Source organism: Hylaeus volcanicus, chromosome 5, assembly GCF_026283585.1.
Source record: "Hylaeus volcanicus isolate JK05 chromosome 5, UHH_iyHylVolc1.0_haploid, whole genome shotgun sequence".
Classification (NCBI taxonomy): Eukaryota; Metazoa; Arthropoda; class Insecta; order Hymenoptera; family Colletidae; genus Hylaeus; species Hylaeus volcanicus.
The window spans coordinates 28,885,977-28,904,041 of record NC_071980.1 but is presented as its reverse complement, the minus strand read 5'-3'; the positions used below and the strand labels follow the sequence as shown (position 1 = coordinate 28,904,041).

Here is an 18,065-nt window from a genome sequence, read left to right as displayed (position 1 = left end):
TTATAATTGGAATAATCGAAGGATAGGAATTGTTCAGGTTTTACAAAAGTAAATTATATCGAATTTATAATAAAAAATAAAGTTTGTTAACAGTTCACGCGGGCAGTCTAATGGCGCCCATGATCTTTATATAAATAGTGTAAACTAGGCAAATTGACTCTTAAATCGAAATATTCGTAGGTACGTGCGTATAAATCTATCAAATTTACAACATTTCCATTAACTACTATCATCTATAATACTATTAGGTACATTACGCGAACAAACGAATGATTCGCGTAACAACGTTTACTCGAGACTCTCGAGCGTTGGACGAATTGAGCTTACGATAGAATTATCAATGCCTGGTTTGCGGGCCTTCCTCCAGTTTTCGCCAGACAACCTAAAACAAACGTTCCCATCTACGTCTGTCTTCGCGTTGTATATCAGCTTTATACGTAACAGAGTGAAAAACTTACGTTACACATTTCTCTGACCAAAGCCTTCTCCCCGTCATGGCCGCCTTCTCTTTCAAGCTGTTCCCTAACTTCGAGAACCTGAAGAGCTCGTACCACCGCTTCCGGTCGGCCTCCCAAATGAGGATTTTCACTGGAATTATTCGGATTGTCCCAAATCTCGCCAGGCGGTAGTTCCCAACCTTGCGCTCGTGCTTGTAGAACACTTTTGTCTTCTTCGAGCTGTTTGACCCGTTGCTCCAAACTTCTTACGTACTGCATCGTTTGATCTGTGAAACGATTTCGAATCTGGAGCTTCGATCGGCGATATTAGTGTCATTTATCGAAGTTGATTTCTCTTCGAAGAAATTACCGTTAAACGTAGACGCGTGCCTAGGTCTCGGAGGAACAGTCTCTTCGGCATTGGTACTCGAACTCGAACCGTCTCCGTCGTCTCTCTGACCGCCGCCTCCTCGTTCCTCGTCCAGATAAAGGCACAATTCTTTTAGCTCGAGATTATCCTTGATCAACTCCTGCTGCTTATTGTCCAACTGACGCAATTTATTTTGGTACGCGGAAACTTCCTGACGCATAACGCTCGCCGTGTACCTTCCGAATCTTTGCCATTCTCTCGCCAACTTTCGCCCCTTTTGACGATCGTCGTCCAAAAAGCAACAGAGATCTCGTAGCTCTTGATTATCGTCGCTTAATCTTTGGTTTGCTTCCTTTAACGCGCGCAACTCGCTCAGCTGTAATCAAATATTGTACGTTCGATACTCGAGTGATGCGTTTACCGACCAAATTGTCGTACCTATATCGTATACCTACGTATATACAAGTTTATAGAGAAATCATTTGAAAGAAGGCAAGAAAGAATTCGATCGTTGTCGCAACTATTTACACGCTGTCCGGGGAAAAAAGAAGCACAAAGAAACACGGACATGGACATGAATAGCGCTCGGCAGCCACTCTTACCGAGTGAACAAACAAACAAACCGATGAAAACACGCGACTCACCAAGCTCTGTATCTGTCGATTCTGCTCGGCGGCGAGTCTCGCGATGTCGGACTCGGTCTTGCGGACGAACTTGAGCATTTCCACGGGCCCGAGTCGGAGAAACTCGTCGTCGGTGAGCCTCTGTCTAATCGGCGGTGTTTGCGCCGTATTTACCGTGGGAGGATACTGACCGTTAGGTGGCAAGTATTGACCTTGGCCGACCTTGGCCTGTAGGTAACCGTGCGGCTGCGTTTTTGAAACGGCCGCTGTCAGAGCGGCGTTACCGGTTGGAGGGTGTCGATGCTCTATCCTCGGCGAGTACTTGCTTTGGGCATCCTTCTGCTGCGGCACCAATCGCTGCTGCGTTGCTTGAGGATGATGACTCAAGGTCACGGCTGGGCCTTGAACACTGGTCGATACCGAAGTCGATACGGAAGTGGCTGGACCAAAGTGAGGATGATTCTTGAGGATACCGCTGGTCGGCTGTGGCGGTGGCTGATATCGCGGTGGCACTTGTTCCACTGTCGTTGATTTGATCACGTGCAACGGATGCTGCTGCTGTTGCTGCTGCTGCTGCTGCTGCTGCTGCTGCTGCTGCGGCGGCTGGGACTTACTCTTATTGGACATCGCGGCTAATTTAGCTCCAGGCTGTGCCGTGTCCCATTTCAGAAAGTCCACCGACGTGGTTTCTTCTTCGTGCCGGGTTGCTTCGTTCGACCCGTTGAAATGTGGGTCAGCGTTCGGTCCCTCTCTCGCTCTTCTACACTCTTTCTTTTCTCTTCTTAGCGCGCGGGCGGGTGTATGTGTGATTTTTGTGTGTGTGTGTGTGTTAAGACCGGACTTAATACTTCAGAGCTAGCCGGTCCGATAGCCCGCGTCTTACCTTATCGTCCGACAGGCCAGCCGTCCAAAATCTGCTTAGACTCTTCCGTGCGTGTTCGTCGACACTGTCGTGCATTTCTCTAACAATAAGACGTGTCCTGTCTTGAGAGCATTCGCGAAATCGCGACGGTACTCTCTTTCCGTTAAACTGTAGGTACGCGTGGAACGAATCCTCGACGGTGCGTACTCGCGCACAGCGTTGGCTTCCGTTGCGGTATTAAAGATTGTTAGTTGTCACGTTACGGGTCAGCTCCTACCAATCTCTCGGTATGTCTACGTCCCATCTGTCAGCGACGCTCGAGACGAGGTGGACGAGATGGACGAACACGACCAAAGGACGACTACGCCTGCGACCATAGCGATAGCGTCGAATCAGAGAACGGAGAGACTCTTGCCTCGAGTCACCTGGCTAAAGGTTTGCCTCGGACACTTGTTTTTTCGTTACGAGAGTATCCCGAGGATACCGGCAACTGGCGATGTCGAACTCGATCGCACTCCCGAGAGCTAATGCGCTCAGTCGGGGCACGGGCCCCCGTTTCTCTCGCTGCTGGCCCGTCGCATTTCACAAGTCGCAGTGCCGTAACACCGAGTGGCCCATTCCAGTTGTCGTTGTCGTTCACCACGGGGAATAAGCTTACGTCTTCGATCGTCGATCGATACGTTTGATACGCTACCGTCAACCATCCGACAATCCGATCCGTTCCTTCCCTCTTTCTCCTTATTTATCTTTAGTTTTCAACATCCGATACGAAAGAAAACGACTCGATCGCTAATGGAGTTACCGTACTCGCGCATAATCGTTCCACTTCTTTCTCGAATCTTGCTCTTATCTTTGCATCGAATCACAGAACCGATTTTTCGTCTTTTTACTGGCACCACGCACCGCATTCAACGGTGTGGTTTGTGGTGTATAGTTGTATGTAGCCGCAATTCGCGTGAAAATCGCGTACTACTAATATGGCGACGACCGGGGGCCCGCGATCTCCAAAGAGATTGCCGACGATGCCGCTGGTAGGGCTTTAAGGTTGCGACTTGCGATGCGGACATTCGATTGGACCGTTTTCCTTCTTTTAGGTGGGGATTTAACAGCGCATACTTTGTGGGAGGTTGAAAGGGACGAAATCTTCCGGCTTGGAAAGATTCGACACGGCCACGATGGTCGTTTCCTCGTGTAGAATTTACAGTATCGACGAATATTCCGTATTTTCGGTCATTTTTGTGTGTTATTAATATTACTCGTTTGGAACAGATGCATTGTTAAAAAAAAAAATGACATTACAACTATCGATAAAAATTTGGGGTTTGATTTTCTTGAGTACATTTTAGGGCCAACTACTTTGCTTTAGCAGTGGCGCCATCGGTGAGAAAACGTCCAAGTTTGTGGTGAAAATAGTTCTCACTGTTTCTGCTAGATGACGCCACTACTACAGAGAGGTTTAGCTCTAGTGGCGCCATCGGTGGGAAAACGTCCAAGTTTGTAGTAAAGTTAGTTTGTATCTTCGACGCTAGATGGCGACTGCAATAAAATCAAAATAACGCCATCTATTAGTACAAATAGGAACTATTAGAGGACAAACTTGAGCGTTTTCCCGATAGATGGCGAAAACCATGACAGCTGGTGGGGCCATCTTACAAAAACGGTGAGGAACTATTATCACTACAAACTTGGGTGTTTTCCCACCGATGGCGCCACTGATACTCGTGTTGTGGGGATCGGCCTTTACGATTCCCCGAATAGTGGGGAGAAACAATTGACGCGCGGGAGAATTGAAGAGGGTAGAAAAATATTCAGAAAGTAAAAACTGAGACACGTGGAAGGTCTGCCGATAGAAATAAAGTTTTGTTACTGCGTCATTGCCATTGACTCGTCCAGGGTGCTGAGCGCCCACAGTGTCTGTGTTGGTATAATTCATTGATTAGTTGCCATTAGGAAAAGTCATTCATTATATTTGGGAGCGAAAAATGTGTAAGCTCACCCGCTTACATCTGGATGCACCCATTCCCATTGTCAACGGTTTTTGTTTATACAAAACGTTATACGCCGATGACGCCATCTTTAATAGCTTTGCTATAGTCCAATGGTAGCCACCATTGATCTACATCTACGCTTGGACCTCTGGTTGAGTGTAGTTGAATTGTCTTCGGTGCGATGCTTCTTCGTTCTTTGTTCACTAGTGGTTGGTATTAGTATTGGATGTTACTTGTTATATGACGGTACGCTATTTGGAATATTTGAACTGTATTTGATCGCGGATCGCATTAGAGTCGATTGAAACAAGTTAAAGAGTGGTCTTTTAAAGATATCTCGTGATTCTTTTCTTCTGTGACTTATAGTTTGTATATAGTCACTTGTAGTAGGCGAAAACTACATGCAACGCCGATGACTAACGAAAGATTTCGGAACGCGGCTCTGGTAGCACGTTCCTTTGCGCAAAGTTTTTAAGGTTAAGGAAAAAGTGACAGTGCTCCGATAATACTATCGCAGCCAGATATTTTTATGAAGTGTCACGGCGATTTAGGGTGTTTTTTATTTTAATTGAAGCTTGCCAGACGGACGACGAAATAATCGGCTGATTTTAAATGATTATTTAAAAGTAATTATGGCAACGTCTGGTTCCGATAGAAAGCCGAGAGTCATAATTTTAGGAGGTGAGTATAGCATAGCCCATTTTGTACGATAATACAACGGATGCGATAAAACTGAAAGGACAAAAACCATTTTATCGCCGAAACAGGATGCGGTTTCATAGGACGTAATCTCGTGGAGTATCTGTTGGATAATGATCTCGTGTCGTTTGTACGTGTCGTAGACAAAGTACCCCCACAAACTGCTTGGCTTAATGCTAAACACCAGCAAATGTTCGAGCATCCTTTGCTTGAGTTTAAAAGCGCTAATTTGATCAATGCAGGTAATTTGATATACCATGAATTAAATCTCGCTATGTTTATCGTTAACGCAATTTGCAGTAAATTTTGTTATCTATAGTGTCTTGTCAAAATGCGTTTTTATCGGATGATACGATTGATTATGTGATCAATTGTGCTGGAGAAACAAAGAGTGGTCAAACAGATCCTGTGTATAAAGAAGGAATTTATAAGTTAAGCATGAACTGTGCTCAGCAAGCGGCAAAGCTACAGGTCGATCGTTATGTAGAAATATCTTCTGGTAATCTTAATGCTTCCGAAAAGGTATGTTCATTTATTTCAAATTTCTCTGTTAAAAAATTAACCAGCCTTACTATTGTTATAGAATTCTCACAAAGAAGACGATACCAGCGAGCCATGGACATATGTCGCAAAATATAAATTTCAAGTGGAAAATGATCTAAAAAATATACCGAATTTAAAGTACACGATACTCAGACCAGCTATCGTGTATGGTCACGGAGATAGAAGTGGCTTAGGTAATGTATTTCTTTAATTTTGTCCAATAGTATGTTAGCATTGTTGTAAGTAAAAGAGCTATTCCTTTGTAGCACCACGTCTGGTGGTAGGAGCAGTTTACAAACATTTAGGAGAAATGATGAAATTACTTTGGGGACCAGACCTTCATATGAACACGGTCCACGTGAGAGATGTAGCCAGAGCTGTTTGGCATGTAGTAAATAAACCAGAAACTGTAGGCCAAATATACAACGTTGTCGACGAAGGTGATTCGACTCAAGGATCGATTAGCGCTATAGTTTCAGAATTATTTAACATCAACCACGATTATTGGGGTACCGCATTATCCACATTGGCTAAAGTACGAAGAAAGGGTTATTATATTATTTCTTATATACTTTATAATGCATGTTTATGCACTTTTATATGTGCGAGTACGTATAAATATGTGTGTACGTATCGCATATTTGCTTTTCATTTCGTCCTTTATATAAATTCCAATAATACGGATTCCAATAAGAGATTAGTTATTTACAATAAATAAGTTTAAAGTTAATTTTTTATTCTGTATCCTAGGCAGACATGAGTTCTGTAGTCGAAGAAGTGAACGACAAGCATATGGGACCATGGGCGGACGCTTGCAATAAAGATGGAGTGGAAAATAGTCCTTTGTCTCCATATATAGACCAAGAACTTCTTTACAACAAACATTTGTATTTAGATCCAAGAAAACTATTAAGTACTGGCTTCGCTTATGTGTATCCAAAACTTACAAAAGATGTTGTAAAAGAGGTAAATAATTATATAAATTCATTCAGAACTACATTATATAATTTGAGATTTTATTATATTAATCATTTCTTTCTAGGTTCTAGACGATTACGCAAGCATGAAGATATTTCCACATTCCTTAGTTCTATGAATTTTGGCAGCACATTGCCAATATCAAATATTAAAAAAGCTTACAATGATTTGTATAAATAACTTTTGGAGCGTTTCACCTTGTGCCTAGTAATCTATGCAAATTACATACTCTATTGTATGTTATACACTTTACTTGTATTTTACCTGCTAACAAATATTGTTAGTCAAGTTTATAGAATTGATCGAATGGAATACGAAGATTTCATGTATAAGCCTATTGCAAATGTGATAAAGTAGGAATTAATGTACTTAATTTTATCATAGATTGAGGTATGAAATTTTTGCACCTTAAGGTTGCTAGTCAAGTTTTGACGTATAAGAGAGACGTATATCGAGAAGTTAGAAAGAAAGAAAGGTTAAACAAATCATGGAACTAGATATTCACATGCCTAAACTTAATACATTATAGCTTGTAAAATTGTTTGGATAAATATTTTAGAGAATTATGTATACCGCCAAGAATGCTTTTTATATACCGCATTTCTTCAAGACTGGAAACATAAATAAAATTGTTAAAAATCTAATAAGATTTATAGAAACATAGAAAAAGGATTTTCGTTCGTTTCTTTTTTTTATATCCAGCGTATTCCAATATATAATTTTTAAGAGCCGTGACTTGCGCGCAGAAATCTTTTTATTCCAAGCAAATAATACGGTTACGTAAGTTTAGAATATTAGATGATTCGAATTATACAATGTATTAAATCAAGTACAAATAATATAAATTAAGCTAGAAAATATTTCTAAAATGCCAAACACAAGCAAATCGATAGATTTATAACATGAAATTAAGCCTAATTTTGCAAAAGATCATACAATAAAATGCATAGGCTAACGGCACTAACTGCCAAATAAAATTAAATTAATAGTATTACTCTTTTTAATCAATTGTTATTAATTCTTTGATAATAAAGTTATTCATTAATGCATTTATTTACGTGTCCTTACTGCACCTTTTACATTATTTAATAATTACTAAATCGTTCGGGTAAAGGTTATTATTTCTTATTTTTTAAGAGAAGCAACATTGATACACTTTCTTAATTTTATTCAATCATTGGTTACAACAAGATACTGCACTCAGAATAGTCAACAATATCATTAAATATTTTGTGTATCATTTTAATTTTAATACTTTAAACAATAAGATTATAATTTGACGTAATCTATTATACATAATATATTAAAATATATATTTTGTAATATTTTCTGCAGATAATATATATATATATATATATATATTTATATATATATACACAATTATAGATAAAAATATTTACAAAGTAACTGCACCCTAAAAAAACAGCATAATTATCGCGATAGATTAATGATGTAGATGTCAGTAAAAAAAGAAAATGATAAGGGTTTGTGAAAAATAAATTAATAAATTTTTTTTAATATATAATAATTGCTATAATTAACGATAATAATACAAACTTCAATTTACCGAGTTTCTTCGTTTCCATATATATATCTCGTATAAAATAAAGTATAATGTCTTGGCTACACCTACTCACATACGTGAGAATATATGTTTTCTGAGGTAAATTGTGTAAATCTAAATTATAATGTTGCGTAATAGGTACTGAGGTTAAGTTAAAATTAAGTAATATAAAGTACCTTCCCTGTACAAACAAGGGTGGTGAAATTATGGAGGTATATTTCCTTGACTAGAGTCGCCGTACAATATCAATATCATTAATACTTTTATTCGCGTATGGCCAATACTATTGGATTGTTTCATCTCGAAACGCTATTGCAAATGGAACGAGGTATTGCTACTCTGCTTACAATGTAGTAAAGCTACGAGATTTCGATTTACGAAATTTGATGCGTTAATGAAAAGTGCTGGACTATGTGCTTGAAATATTGCTTAGCGTGATAAAACATACAAGTAGATATGATTCATAAAAACCGATTAATAAAACGTTAGTTTTTTTTTTACAGTTCGAATGATTTATGAGATGAACATGTTCTAAAAATTTATGATTTAAAATAGCCTCAATTCCAAGTATATTTTAATACGACTTGTTATACTCTAATTGTGACATTTACAATACTTGTTTCTTCTATTTGCAGTCTAAAGATAAGATGTTTATTGCTTTGTACTTCAATACTGTAATTATAATTCATTTCTTCGAGTTCATAAAACACTTAGCTAACACTCAGCACGGCGACTCTATTTTTTTCTTTTTTTCTTTTTTACAAAGTCTTATCACATCCACACAATCAGTTGAAAAAATGATGGTATGGTTTCATCAATTTAACGCCGATAATTTTCCGTTTGTTCTAAATTCAGTAAATGTTCTAAAAAAAATGGAAGATTTTTATACAAGGAATAAAATAAATGTAAAATTGTTCATACTAGAATTATATCCATAGCAGTCAAAACAATATCGCACTTAAATATAGTACATTATGCTGCTAAAAATAAAACGATCAAAATAGTTTATAAGCCTAAATTAATTTTCTTGTTTCTACTACATCTATAAAATCAATGCTTAGAATTCGTATACACAATAAAAAAAAGAGCACGTAATTTTTAAAGAAATAAAATATATAATGTTTGTCGTCACGTTACTTATTTTTGTATCCATTGTTTATAGTTTATATCAACGTTTTTGAACTATACTTTCTTTTTTTCTCTTTTCTTTTCTTCATAAAAACAATAATACCGTCCTTCTTAGAATTTAAGAAATTCTGTCAATACAATTAAATTGTACAAGCTTAATAATTAACATATACATACAGTGCAAAAGATATTTTGAAATATTTTAAGAGTTTGATGCAAAGGAAAAACAAACCCACGAGTGATCAATTATTAGTTGCCTATTGATTATACAGTATATGAATTCTCATTTCCCATTTAACTCTAGGAAGTGTATAACAAATACCTTCAACAAATATAAAAGTATCGTACTATACGTCAGTAACGTAAAATGTAACAGGTATGCGTTAAATATGATAACAAATGGAAAACAAATTATTCAAATAAATAATCACAAAACAAGCATTTTATCTGTGAAATGTGTTTGCAACAAATGAAATTTGTTGTAAAATTATCAAGAACAAATAGCTACAATCGTATATGCATGAATTGAGATTCTAAAAACATGATTGTAATATATTATTTATTTTATAAACCTGTATCAGATCTTGTAACTACTCAAATCATAAAGTTCTGTAATGGTCTATTAGTTTAAGTTTCAATAATAAAAAAAATAAGTAAATCATGATTTATACTTAGAGAAGTATAGCTGTGGAATATGTACTATATAAAAAATCTGTATTAATAGCAACATTGTTTTAACATAAGGCAGAATCATTTCTGTGAAAATGATTTCAAATGATACGTTTAACAAATTATTTCGTATAAAGATGTAGAAATCTATGCAATAAATATATGGTAAAATCTCTAGCATGTGCAGATTAAATTAATTCTATCTTTACATGGTTTCATACTGTGCTTGTAGTGACTACGTTATTGCGTAATTCAGTGTAATGTATGATCATCTGAAGTAGTACTGAATGTAAAATGTAATAAATAACAATTAATGGAGGTACAATAATAACATGACATATCTACGTCTCACTCTAAAAGATTAGCTTATTCTATCAGGTACTGTATTGGGTTTTCTGTCATGGTAACATGCACCAGTCTGGAATATGTTTCTAGTTTTGTTTCGTTTTCCTTTTCGTACGATGTAGTTAACTTTAAATGCCTTGTATAACGTAAGATTTATCATTATCGTGCAAACTGACATTGTGAACAGGAAAAAAAATATATATATAAAATAGAATAAATACATGCCCAATTATTTGATAACGATACAAAAAATGTAGTATACACTTTAATTTTTCCTGTTTTCTTTTTTTTTTTATGTCTCAATAGAGAATACTATAATGATCAGAAATCTAATTGAAAACCAAACTTTTCTAAATTAATATGATCATTGTAATCACTTTTTTTCAAAAATGTGTTATAACGTTTTATCCTTTAATGGAGTAAATGTTTGCCAACATTTTAAATGTTACGTATGTATTATGTTGCAGTATTTGTAATTAAAAGCAAATATGTATTATACTTTAGATGTGTAAAAAGATCTGAGTAGTACTTTTTTCTTATAACATAAAACTTTTCATTATTAATTTAGATTTAACTAATGGAAAACTTAACGAATGTGGAATGATCAATACTATTGCTCTCTTGAAAAGCAATACATATCGTACATGTATTTCAAAAATGAGATAACTCAAACAAGTAGGTTTCTTAGAAGAGACAAAAAATTGTGTGCGAGCTTTGCAGAAAACTATTTAGCGAACAAATAATATTAACAAAAAAGAAAACTACATTTAACAAAGGGTCACTTTTATACAAGGTCGTATAATTTTATTTAAGATATAACGAGCGATATAAGCGAGAGAAATTTTGAAGTTATGACTATCTAACTCGTTTGTATTATAGATGTTATTCAAGAATCAAGTGTTTTGAGCTGTTTCATTTTTGAAATATATGTACGATATATCATTAGGCCATACCTGTACCCGGATATTTAATAATTTTGCCCTTCCCAGTGTAAAGGAATGCATATTTACTTATCTTTCGCTATTATTCGAAACATGATACTTTATAAACATATTCACAGTTAATAGTTATCCTATGTACAGAAGCATCGAATATCTTCTTGCTAGACCACCGATTCATTCATTTTGTTTCATATTTTTTTACCTTTTCACAGGTATCAACTCAATACATATATACGAGCAAGTTATCTAAAGAATATTAAGTATCATTTGTACCACAGTATCATTTTCTATTAAATGAAATCTAGGAATTTTCATGAATCCTTACTGCGTCGGTAATACGAGGATACTGTGTTGTTTTTGATAGAAATAACTTGCTTCAGAAAATTATATACAAGATAACAACTGAAGTGTTCAGATTCGACACACTTTCTCGACACCATTATTTACATAACTTATGTATGCATTAGTATTTCGTTTACAAGCGTATACCACGTGAAACTTGTAAAGTATAGTAACTTGCATTGCTTTTACTTCATTGAGAATTCCATTCTTGTTACTTTTAATTTATATGTACGCGTATGTGTATACACATGTATGTACATGTTGCAGTCAACTGACTCAAGTCGCAGAAAAACTTTTGCACCCTACCTGTTGCACATTAGCATAGGAGAAAAATGTGAACACTCAAATATATTGCCTAATGCTTTCATCCATTTGGTCCAAGTGCTGGAACAGATATACACATAGATTTTGATAGGGATGTGCCACCATCTAAACATCCCGAATTATTATTTAAACTGCTACTGCTACTGCCTAAAGTACAATTGACCATTGTGAGTTGTGTGCCTTCCAAATCTGGTTCCGATTCTTGTTCTTGATTTTCTTTGTTTATGACAACGCTGTCCTTAGATTTATACTAAATTGTAAAATGTATGTTTCGTTACAACATATTTTTAAAATTATTTATGTTATTCGAATTAGAGTCTAGACCTATTCGTACCTGCGAATTTTGTGTTATTTGAATATCTTTAGGGTCCCCGTTTACTTCCCATGACGGTAGTAAAGGTTCTTTTGCATAAGATTCAAGAATTCCGTTAGATTTTCCACCCTGAAACAATGAATTTTTATGTAATATTTCGTGTACGAATAGACGATAGATAAATATTAATATTTACACACCTTCGTATCCAAATGTGGATTAGTTATAATTGGAGATGAAGGACAAAGAACAGCAAGTTCAATTTCATTAGGAACTACTCTAATATTCGTTTGCTGACTAACCGATGAGGAAGACTGATTTACGCAACATCGGTTTCCATTTCGTATCAACGTACGTCCTTTTGTAGATTGCGCATTTTCTCTTAAGATACGAGCATTTTCACATTTCTTTCGACAATACATGCTACATAAACAGATTGTAATAAATCCAATGCTTATGCTTACGCCAAGAATCACACCTAAGCATAGATAATAATAACATTTTATTAAAACTTAAAATACGATATAACAAATTTTTACGATTAAGTTGCGTGCGTGTTTGTAAATGTAAATCAAACCATTTTATTCAACCAATTACTCACCAAGACTTTGATCAGGTTTCGTGTTTTGTGGTGGTTTTTGTTTATCCGGCGAATTAGGTATAACTGGTGGTCTACCACCGGTAATGATAATTATGGGATCCGATGGTTTACCATAACCGGCTTTTGTCATAGCTTGTACCATAACAAAGTATCGTTTCCCGGAAGTTAAACCAGGTAAAGTTGTAGAAGTTTTATTGCCAGGTACCGTCACGTTTCTCCACATCGTAGTTGAATCCATTAAATCCATGGTGTAAATGACAAAGTAATTTTGTATTATGCCGTTTATATTACTCGGTTCCTTCCACGCAATTCGCACTTTTGTGTTATTTACCAAAAACCATTGTACTTCCTCTACCTTTCCGGGAACTGAATACAAATTATTCAATTTTCCATCGTATAAATACACGAGAACTAAATATGTTAATATAATACTTACTGTCTTCGTTCGTATAACATTCTATAGATTCGCTGTAAAAACTGCTTTGGCTTGTATTATTTCGAATAGCTCTGACTTTAAATTGATACAATGTAAACGGTTTGAGTTTATCGACGCTGGTCTTGGTATCGTTTCTGTTAAAAAAAATAGTTATATATATAGATTTCAAAAATGTTCTCTACCACACCGGAACATTCCAATTAAAAATAAAATTAACCTTAATACATACAATATAAAACATTTAGGACCATCTAAATTTGTTGTATGAATTGCATGATAACATAATTCAAAACCATCCACTTCATGCATGTCACTCAACGACCATGTGACGTTTATAGAATTAGGTGAAACAGGAATAGCTTCCAGAGCTATTGGTATGTTATCTGATTTATAAGTAAAAGAGTTATTTATAATATGTATATATATACTCATTACTTATATTTATAACGAACTTACGTGCATCAGGTTGAATAGTTTCTATTTGTTTTGTTAGACAACCTGTCACCTCGCCAGAGCTTATCATGCATAAGCCCACTGTATAAGAAACGTTTATATCTGAACAAAAAATGTACAAATTATTTTTTATATATGTACAACACGGTACCCATGTAAGTATATTTAATACATACCAAGATTAGTAAATACATATTCAGTAACGTTCTGTGGTAAAAAAATAGTTACTAATTTGTGTCCATTTTGATTTTCACAATAGATTTGCCAAGAGTCAAATTCTGATTCAATTTTATCATTTTCTTTCAGATTTATACTCCATTTCGCCTAAAGTAATATAATTTGATCGATGTTAATTACAAGAAATAACGTACTATTTTTTTAATGTTTTTTTTCACTACCTTCGCAACCGAAGAATTTACGATTAATATTTGTATATCCACAATATTTTTGATAACAATCGATTCAGCAGATGGCATAGTTACAGTGGTCCATTCTAATTGTGTTTCGCTCATATTAGGCCAACCTTGATTTGTCCTAGCTAGTACTCGTAGATCATACTGTGCTCCAGGTATTAGATCTGTATAAATATCGATTGGTATAGAAGTTGTAATACTGTAAAATCAAATTTGATCAATATTACCATAATTAAGATAGTAAATGCATACCAGATAGAACATAGGATTCCACGCTAGCAGGCAAATGAAGAACACGAGAAAATGGATGTTCGTGTCGTCGGCACTGTAACTTATATTGTACCACGATACCACGGGACTCGGATTTAGTTAGCGGTTCCCATGATACATTTAATTTTGTACTGCTAATTATATTCACGTTTACTTTTGGTACACCTTTAGGAACTGAATAGAAAATAGAAAAAGAAAACGGTATTTTCTAAATGTTGTTTGTTCTGTCCATAATAAAAGAACAAATAACAAATAACATACCACTTGGAGCTGTAGAACACAAAATGGTGGCTGATTGGTCACTAGCACCATGATTGTTCCACACTCGTATGTAGAAGGAATAATTTGTAAATGGCTCGAGAAGCTTCGTTACTTCTACAGACGTAGAATTACCTGGTTCTGGTGGAGAAACTTCTTCCTTGCCTCCTTCTATATGTAAAACACATATGGAAAGATTAATTAATCTACTAATCATTAATCGACTAATTTTATCGATGTTCTTATCAATGTAGAATTCTCTATTAAGTCCCTTACCTACGGGACTATAATGGACGGTATAAGCTGTAATACTGGTAACTGGTAGAGACTTTGGTGGCTCCCAGGAAATAAAAATTTTAACTGGTGATAGAGCATGACAGTTTAGAGAGGTAGGTGTAGCAGGACTATTACGAGATGTGTTTACTTGAAGCCGACCTGCGGCCCAAATTTCTCCAGCTGTATTCACAGCAACACATTGATAAATACCAGAATCTGAAGGAACCGTTGCCGATATTGCCAGCTCCATTTTATTATATTCCTTTACGTACGTAGTCCTACGTCCTGCAAATAATCAATACGGGAAATTTGTATATTACGTATTATAATAAGTACAAAGATTTATTGTAAGTATTCGTGCGTGTAATATTACCGTTAATTGTAATATTTAATGAGTCCTTTAACCAATATATTTTAGGCATAGGTAATCCCTGTGCTTGACACTCAAATCTTGCAGTTCTCCCATTTGGGCATACTTGATTTATAGGTGTCTTCAAAAAAGAAGGTGGTACTAAAACATCCACCGTTATATTCTGAAATATTTTTTGTAGGATATCATTGGAGTTTGTAACAATTGATCACATTTGAAAAATACGCTATGATAACAAACCTGAATTTCCAAATTATTTGTACCGAAGTTTTTCGTAGAACATAAATAAATTCCCGCGTCAGATACACTCACATTTACCAATGACAATATACTAATGCCAATACTAGAATTAAGCAAAATGCGAGGTTGTGCAACATTATGATTATCTAAGGATCAACAAACCATAAAATATTAAATTTATATTCACTCCACGAATATCCAAATAAAACATCGACAAATGTAAATTACCAGTATAGCGAGGAATAAATGTCCACGTCATAAGTGGAGATGGATATCCAGATGCGGCACATGCTAAATTAAGATTTGTTCCATTTAGCAACCAATGATTGTATGAAACTTGTGGAAATAACGATGGCGAAGTATGCGAACCATTACGCTCTAGTTGAGAGGTAATAATTAATTTTGCCTCTTTACTTTTTTTGGTTTTCTTTAGGAATTCATTATTTACTATGCATCTATAAAAACAAATATAGATTTTACTTTATGTCGACTTTTGTACGCTAGATGCGTACATACATAGTACATACCTATACGAACCAGCATCCGATAACTCTGTTGCTTTTATATACAGAACACCTGGTGGTACCATAAAATACCTACTATTACAAAGCCAATGTTAATTACAATAATTGTAACATATGATAAACGTTAGTCATTATTTTACAAGATTTTCTTACTTTGAATTATTCTGGTTGGGCAACAATGTTTTTCCATTGTGCTGCCATGTGATATTAGGAGGAAAAGGAACACTATCTATCAAGCAAGATAATCTTGCAACTTCGCCCTCTTGTACAGTTATATTTTCAAGCGATTGTTTAAATATATGGGCAAGTTCTACAATGTACAAATATAATTTTAAGTTTTAATATCAGACGAGAAATTGAACGGTTCGGTAAAATGATAAAACAACTAATAGGATACTTACCTGCTATTTGTATAAAGGTAGGAGACGATCGTAGAAGTCCTAAATTAGTATGTGTTACACAACGATACTCGTCTTTATTGTAATTCCTAAAATTAACTGTAATATTGTTTTTTTCTTTAAACTTCTGCACCATCTGTGATAAATAAAACAGAACAATAAATGATACTTAATATATATTTCTGAGCATTAATTAAATGATAGTTCAAATGACATACCTTGTGTAAGTTAAGAGAGCCATTTCGTAAAAGAGTACAACGCGTGATACCACATGGTGGTGCTGGTACTCCATTGTGTAACCAAGAGATATTTTGATTTGATCCGGTTATACAACTAAGTGTAATTCCTTTTTTCCCTAATATCACATGACCGCTAGGTTGAATTTCCAATGTTACACCGGAACCTTTGGTTGGACTATTGTTGAAGCTTTCCGGTTTCGATATGTTTTTATTGTGTAAACTGGCTCCGATTTCTTTGACACCTGAAATGCATCAGTTGAACAGTCACATCAGTAAAAACAAATATCAATTGAAAAATTCAAAAGTCGGCCGTACTGGCTTTGAACTTTGTAGATTTTGTTTTTCGTTAATTCGAAATAAGAAAACTATCGAGTGATCGAAGAAAACTGTAAAAAATATTTTCAAAACACAGTATAAGCCTTTTCAGTTTAATCGAAAACGATCGGCTAATATTTTGATTAAATGCATACATCAAGCTTTAAAGTATCGATACGTTGTCGTAGAAAAAACATTTTATGCGTGCCAATCTAATATAAACAATCGAATCTAAATACTTATGTTTGCTTAATAATGTACGATTTAGGAAAGGAAAAAAGGAAATTGAAGTGATAACCAGCAATAAAAGTAGAGAAGAGTAAAGAACGTTAACGCATGGTCCAGTTCCAGCGTGTATCGGTTAGCGAATATAAACAGATTAGATAGGAAAGGAGGGAGACGCACCTGCGGCACAAGCGGGTTTTAGCACTTCTGTAAACAAGATGCTTAGTAAAAGTACTCGCGCCGCCATATATTCACACTCATTGGCACTGGTTTCACTGACAAATCTTGGCCAAAACACGCCGTCGGTTTGGTAAACTTTTCTGCGAAATTCGTCGCCGCATGTTTGACATCGCCTGAAAGAGTTTTCGGCCGTTCCGTTCGCCGAACTCTTACCCCCCTTCGAACTTTGCTTTGCTTTCTCACATCATCGTCAAACAAAACAGTATATCGTCACCGAAACCTCGAGGACGTTGACTATGCCGAGACTGCACGGTCGTCGCGAATAATACTCGATTAGCTTCGTTTGCATTAGCACGCGATTCGTTCGTTTCTTGCCATCTTCCACCACTGCTACGGCTACCCCCGTTCGTGATTCTTACAGTAAAGAAGAAGATTCAAAATTCTCGATCCACGACACGTAGTGTCACCAACGGAAACTTTTCGAACCAGAGAAATATAAATTTCCATGTAAATAGCTAACCGGAAATTTTCATATTACGCGTAACTATCAAACTTGACAGAATCACAAAATTAATGTTACTACGCTTTATGATCAATTGCAAACTGTTGCAAACTTCCCAATCCCATTACTTCCCATTGAAATACTGTCAACAATTGTCGATTAGAATTAATTTTCTTACTACGAATAAAATGTAGATTTCGATGCATTTGAATACTTGGATGTTATAAACGTATTCTAAA

The 18,065-nt window shown here is 35.6% G+C and overlaps 3 protein-coding genes across 4 annotated transcripts; 1 reads left to right on the top strand and 2 right to left on the bottom strand.

Moving 5' to 3' along the window:
- Nucleotides 1-69: 69 nt before the first annotated feature.
- Nucleotides 70-3,336, bottom strand: LOC128877523 (coiled-coil domain-containing protein 85C). Its single transcript, XM_054124898.1, has 4 exons — nucleotides 1,452-3,336; nucleotides 808-1,183; nucleotides 459-724; nucleotides 70-382 (listed from the first exon to the last, which is right to left on the bottom strand). The coding sequence occupies exons 1-4, from the start codon at nucleotides 2,055-2,057 to the stop codon at nucleotides 338-340; spliced, it is 1,293 nt and encodes a 430-aa protein (XP_053980873.1). The 5' UTR covers nucleotides 2,058-3,336; the 3' UTR covers nucleotides 70-337.
- A 908-nt stretch (nucleotides 3,337-4,244) lies between these two features.
- On the top strand, nucleotides 4,245-7,553 carry LOC128876498 (3 beta-hydroxysteroid dehydrogenase/Delta 5-->4-isomerase). The gene is made up of 7 exons (XM_054122917.1): nucleotides 4,245-4,961; nucleotides 5,048-5,221; nucleotides 5,299-5,501; nucleotides 5,563-5,716; nucleotides 5,789-6,057; nucleotides 6,273-6,488; nucleotides 6,565-7,553. Exons 1-7 carry the CDS (start codon nucleotides 4,913-4,915, stop codon nucleotides 6,616-6,618), a joined length of 1,119 nt encoding a protein of 372 aa, XP_053978892.1. The 5' UTR covers nucleotides 4,245-4,912; the 3' UTR covers nucleotides 6,619-7,553.
- Nucleotides 7,554-11,718: 4,165 nt separating this feature from the next.
- On the bottom strand, nucleotides 11,719-17,766 carry LOC128876497 (protogenin-like). Of its 2 annotated transcripts, none has more exons than XM_054122916.1 (20): nucleotides 17,325-17,766; nucleotides 16,584-16,846; nucleotides 16,369-16,501; nucleotides 16,121-16,277; nucleotides 15,971-16,039; nucleotides 15,672-15,898; nucleotides 15,444-15,589; nucleotides 15,207-15,366; nucleotides 14,834-15,118; nucleotides 14,561-14,728; nucleotides 14,282-14,473; nucleotides 14,015-14,193; nucleotides 13,793-13,940; nucleotides 13,620-13,718; nucleotides 13,393-13,546; nucleotides 13,164-13,297; nucleotides 12,728-13,093; nucleotides 12,327-12,604; nucleotides 12,148-12,255; nucleotides 11,719-12,063 (listed from the first exon to the last, which is right to left on the bottom strand). In XM_054122916.1, exons 1-20 carry the CDS (start codon nucleotides 17,389-17,391, stop codon nucleotides 11,854-11,856), a joined length of 3,543 nt encoding a protein of 1,180 aa, XP_053978891.1. In that variant the 5' UTR covers nucleotides 17,392-17,766; the 3' UTR covers nucleotides 11,719-11,853. The 2 variants fall into 2 exon arrangements, with proteins under 2 accessions (XP_053978891.1, XP_053978890.1); XM_054122915.1 differs by having other exon boundaries at nucleotides 15,971-16,042; nucleotides 17,325-17,765.
- Between the last annotated feature and the right edge of the window lie 299 nt (nucleotides 17,767-18,065).

Coding starts and splice junctions, on each gene's coding strand:
- LOC128877523 (XM_054124898.1), bottom strand. CDS start 2,057: ATGTCCAATAAGAGTAAGTCCCAGCCGCCGCAGCAGCAGCAGCAGCAG. Junction 1,184..1,451: donor ATCGACAGATACAGAGCTTG/GTGAGTCGCGTG, acceptor ATTTGATTACAG/CTGAGCGAGTTGCGCGCGTT. Junction 725..807: donor GCACGCGTCTACGTTTAACG/GTAATTTCTTCG, acceptor ATCGTTTCACAG/ATCAAACGATGCAGTACGTA.
- LOC128876498 (XM_054122917.1), top strand. CDS start 4,913: ATGGCAACGTCTGGTTCCGATAGAAAGCCGAGAGTCATAATTTTAGGA. Junction 5,222..5,298: donor CGCTAATTTGATCAATGCAG/GTAATTTGATAT, acceptor TGTTATCTATAG/TGTCTTGTCAAAATGCGTTT. Junction 5,717..5,788: donor CGGAGATAGAAGTGGCTTAG/GTAATGTATTTC, acceptor ATTCCTTTGTAG/CACCACGTCTGGTGGTAGGA.
- LOC128876497 (XM_054122915.1), bottom strand. CDS start 17,391: ATGGCGGCGCGAGTACTTTTACTAAGCATCTTGTTTACAGAAGTGCTA. Junction 15,367..15,443: donor CAAATAATTTGGAAATTCAG/GTTTGTTATCAT, acceptor AAAATATTTCAG/AATATAACGGTGGATGTTTT. Junction 13,298..13,392: donor GGTCCTAAATGTTTTATATT/GTATGTATTAAG, acceptor TTTTTTTAACAG/AAACGATACCAAGACCAGCG.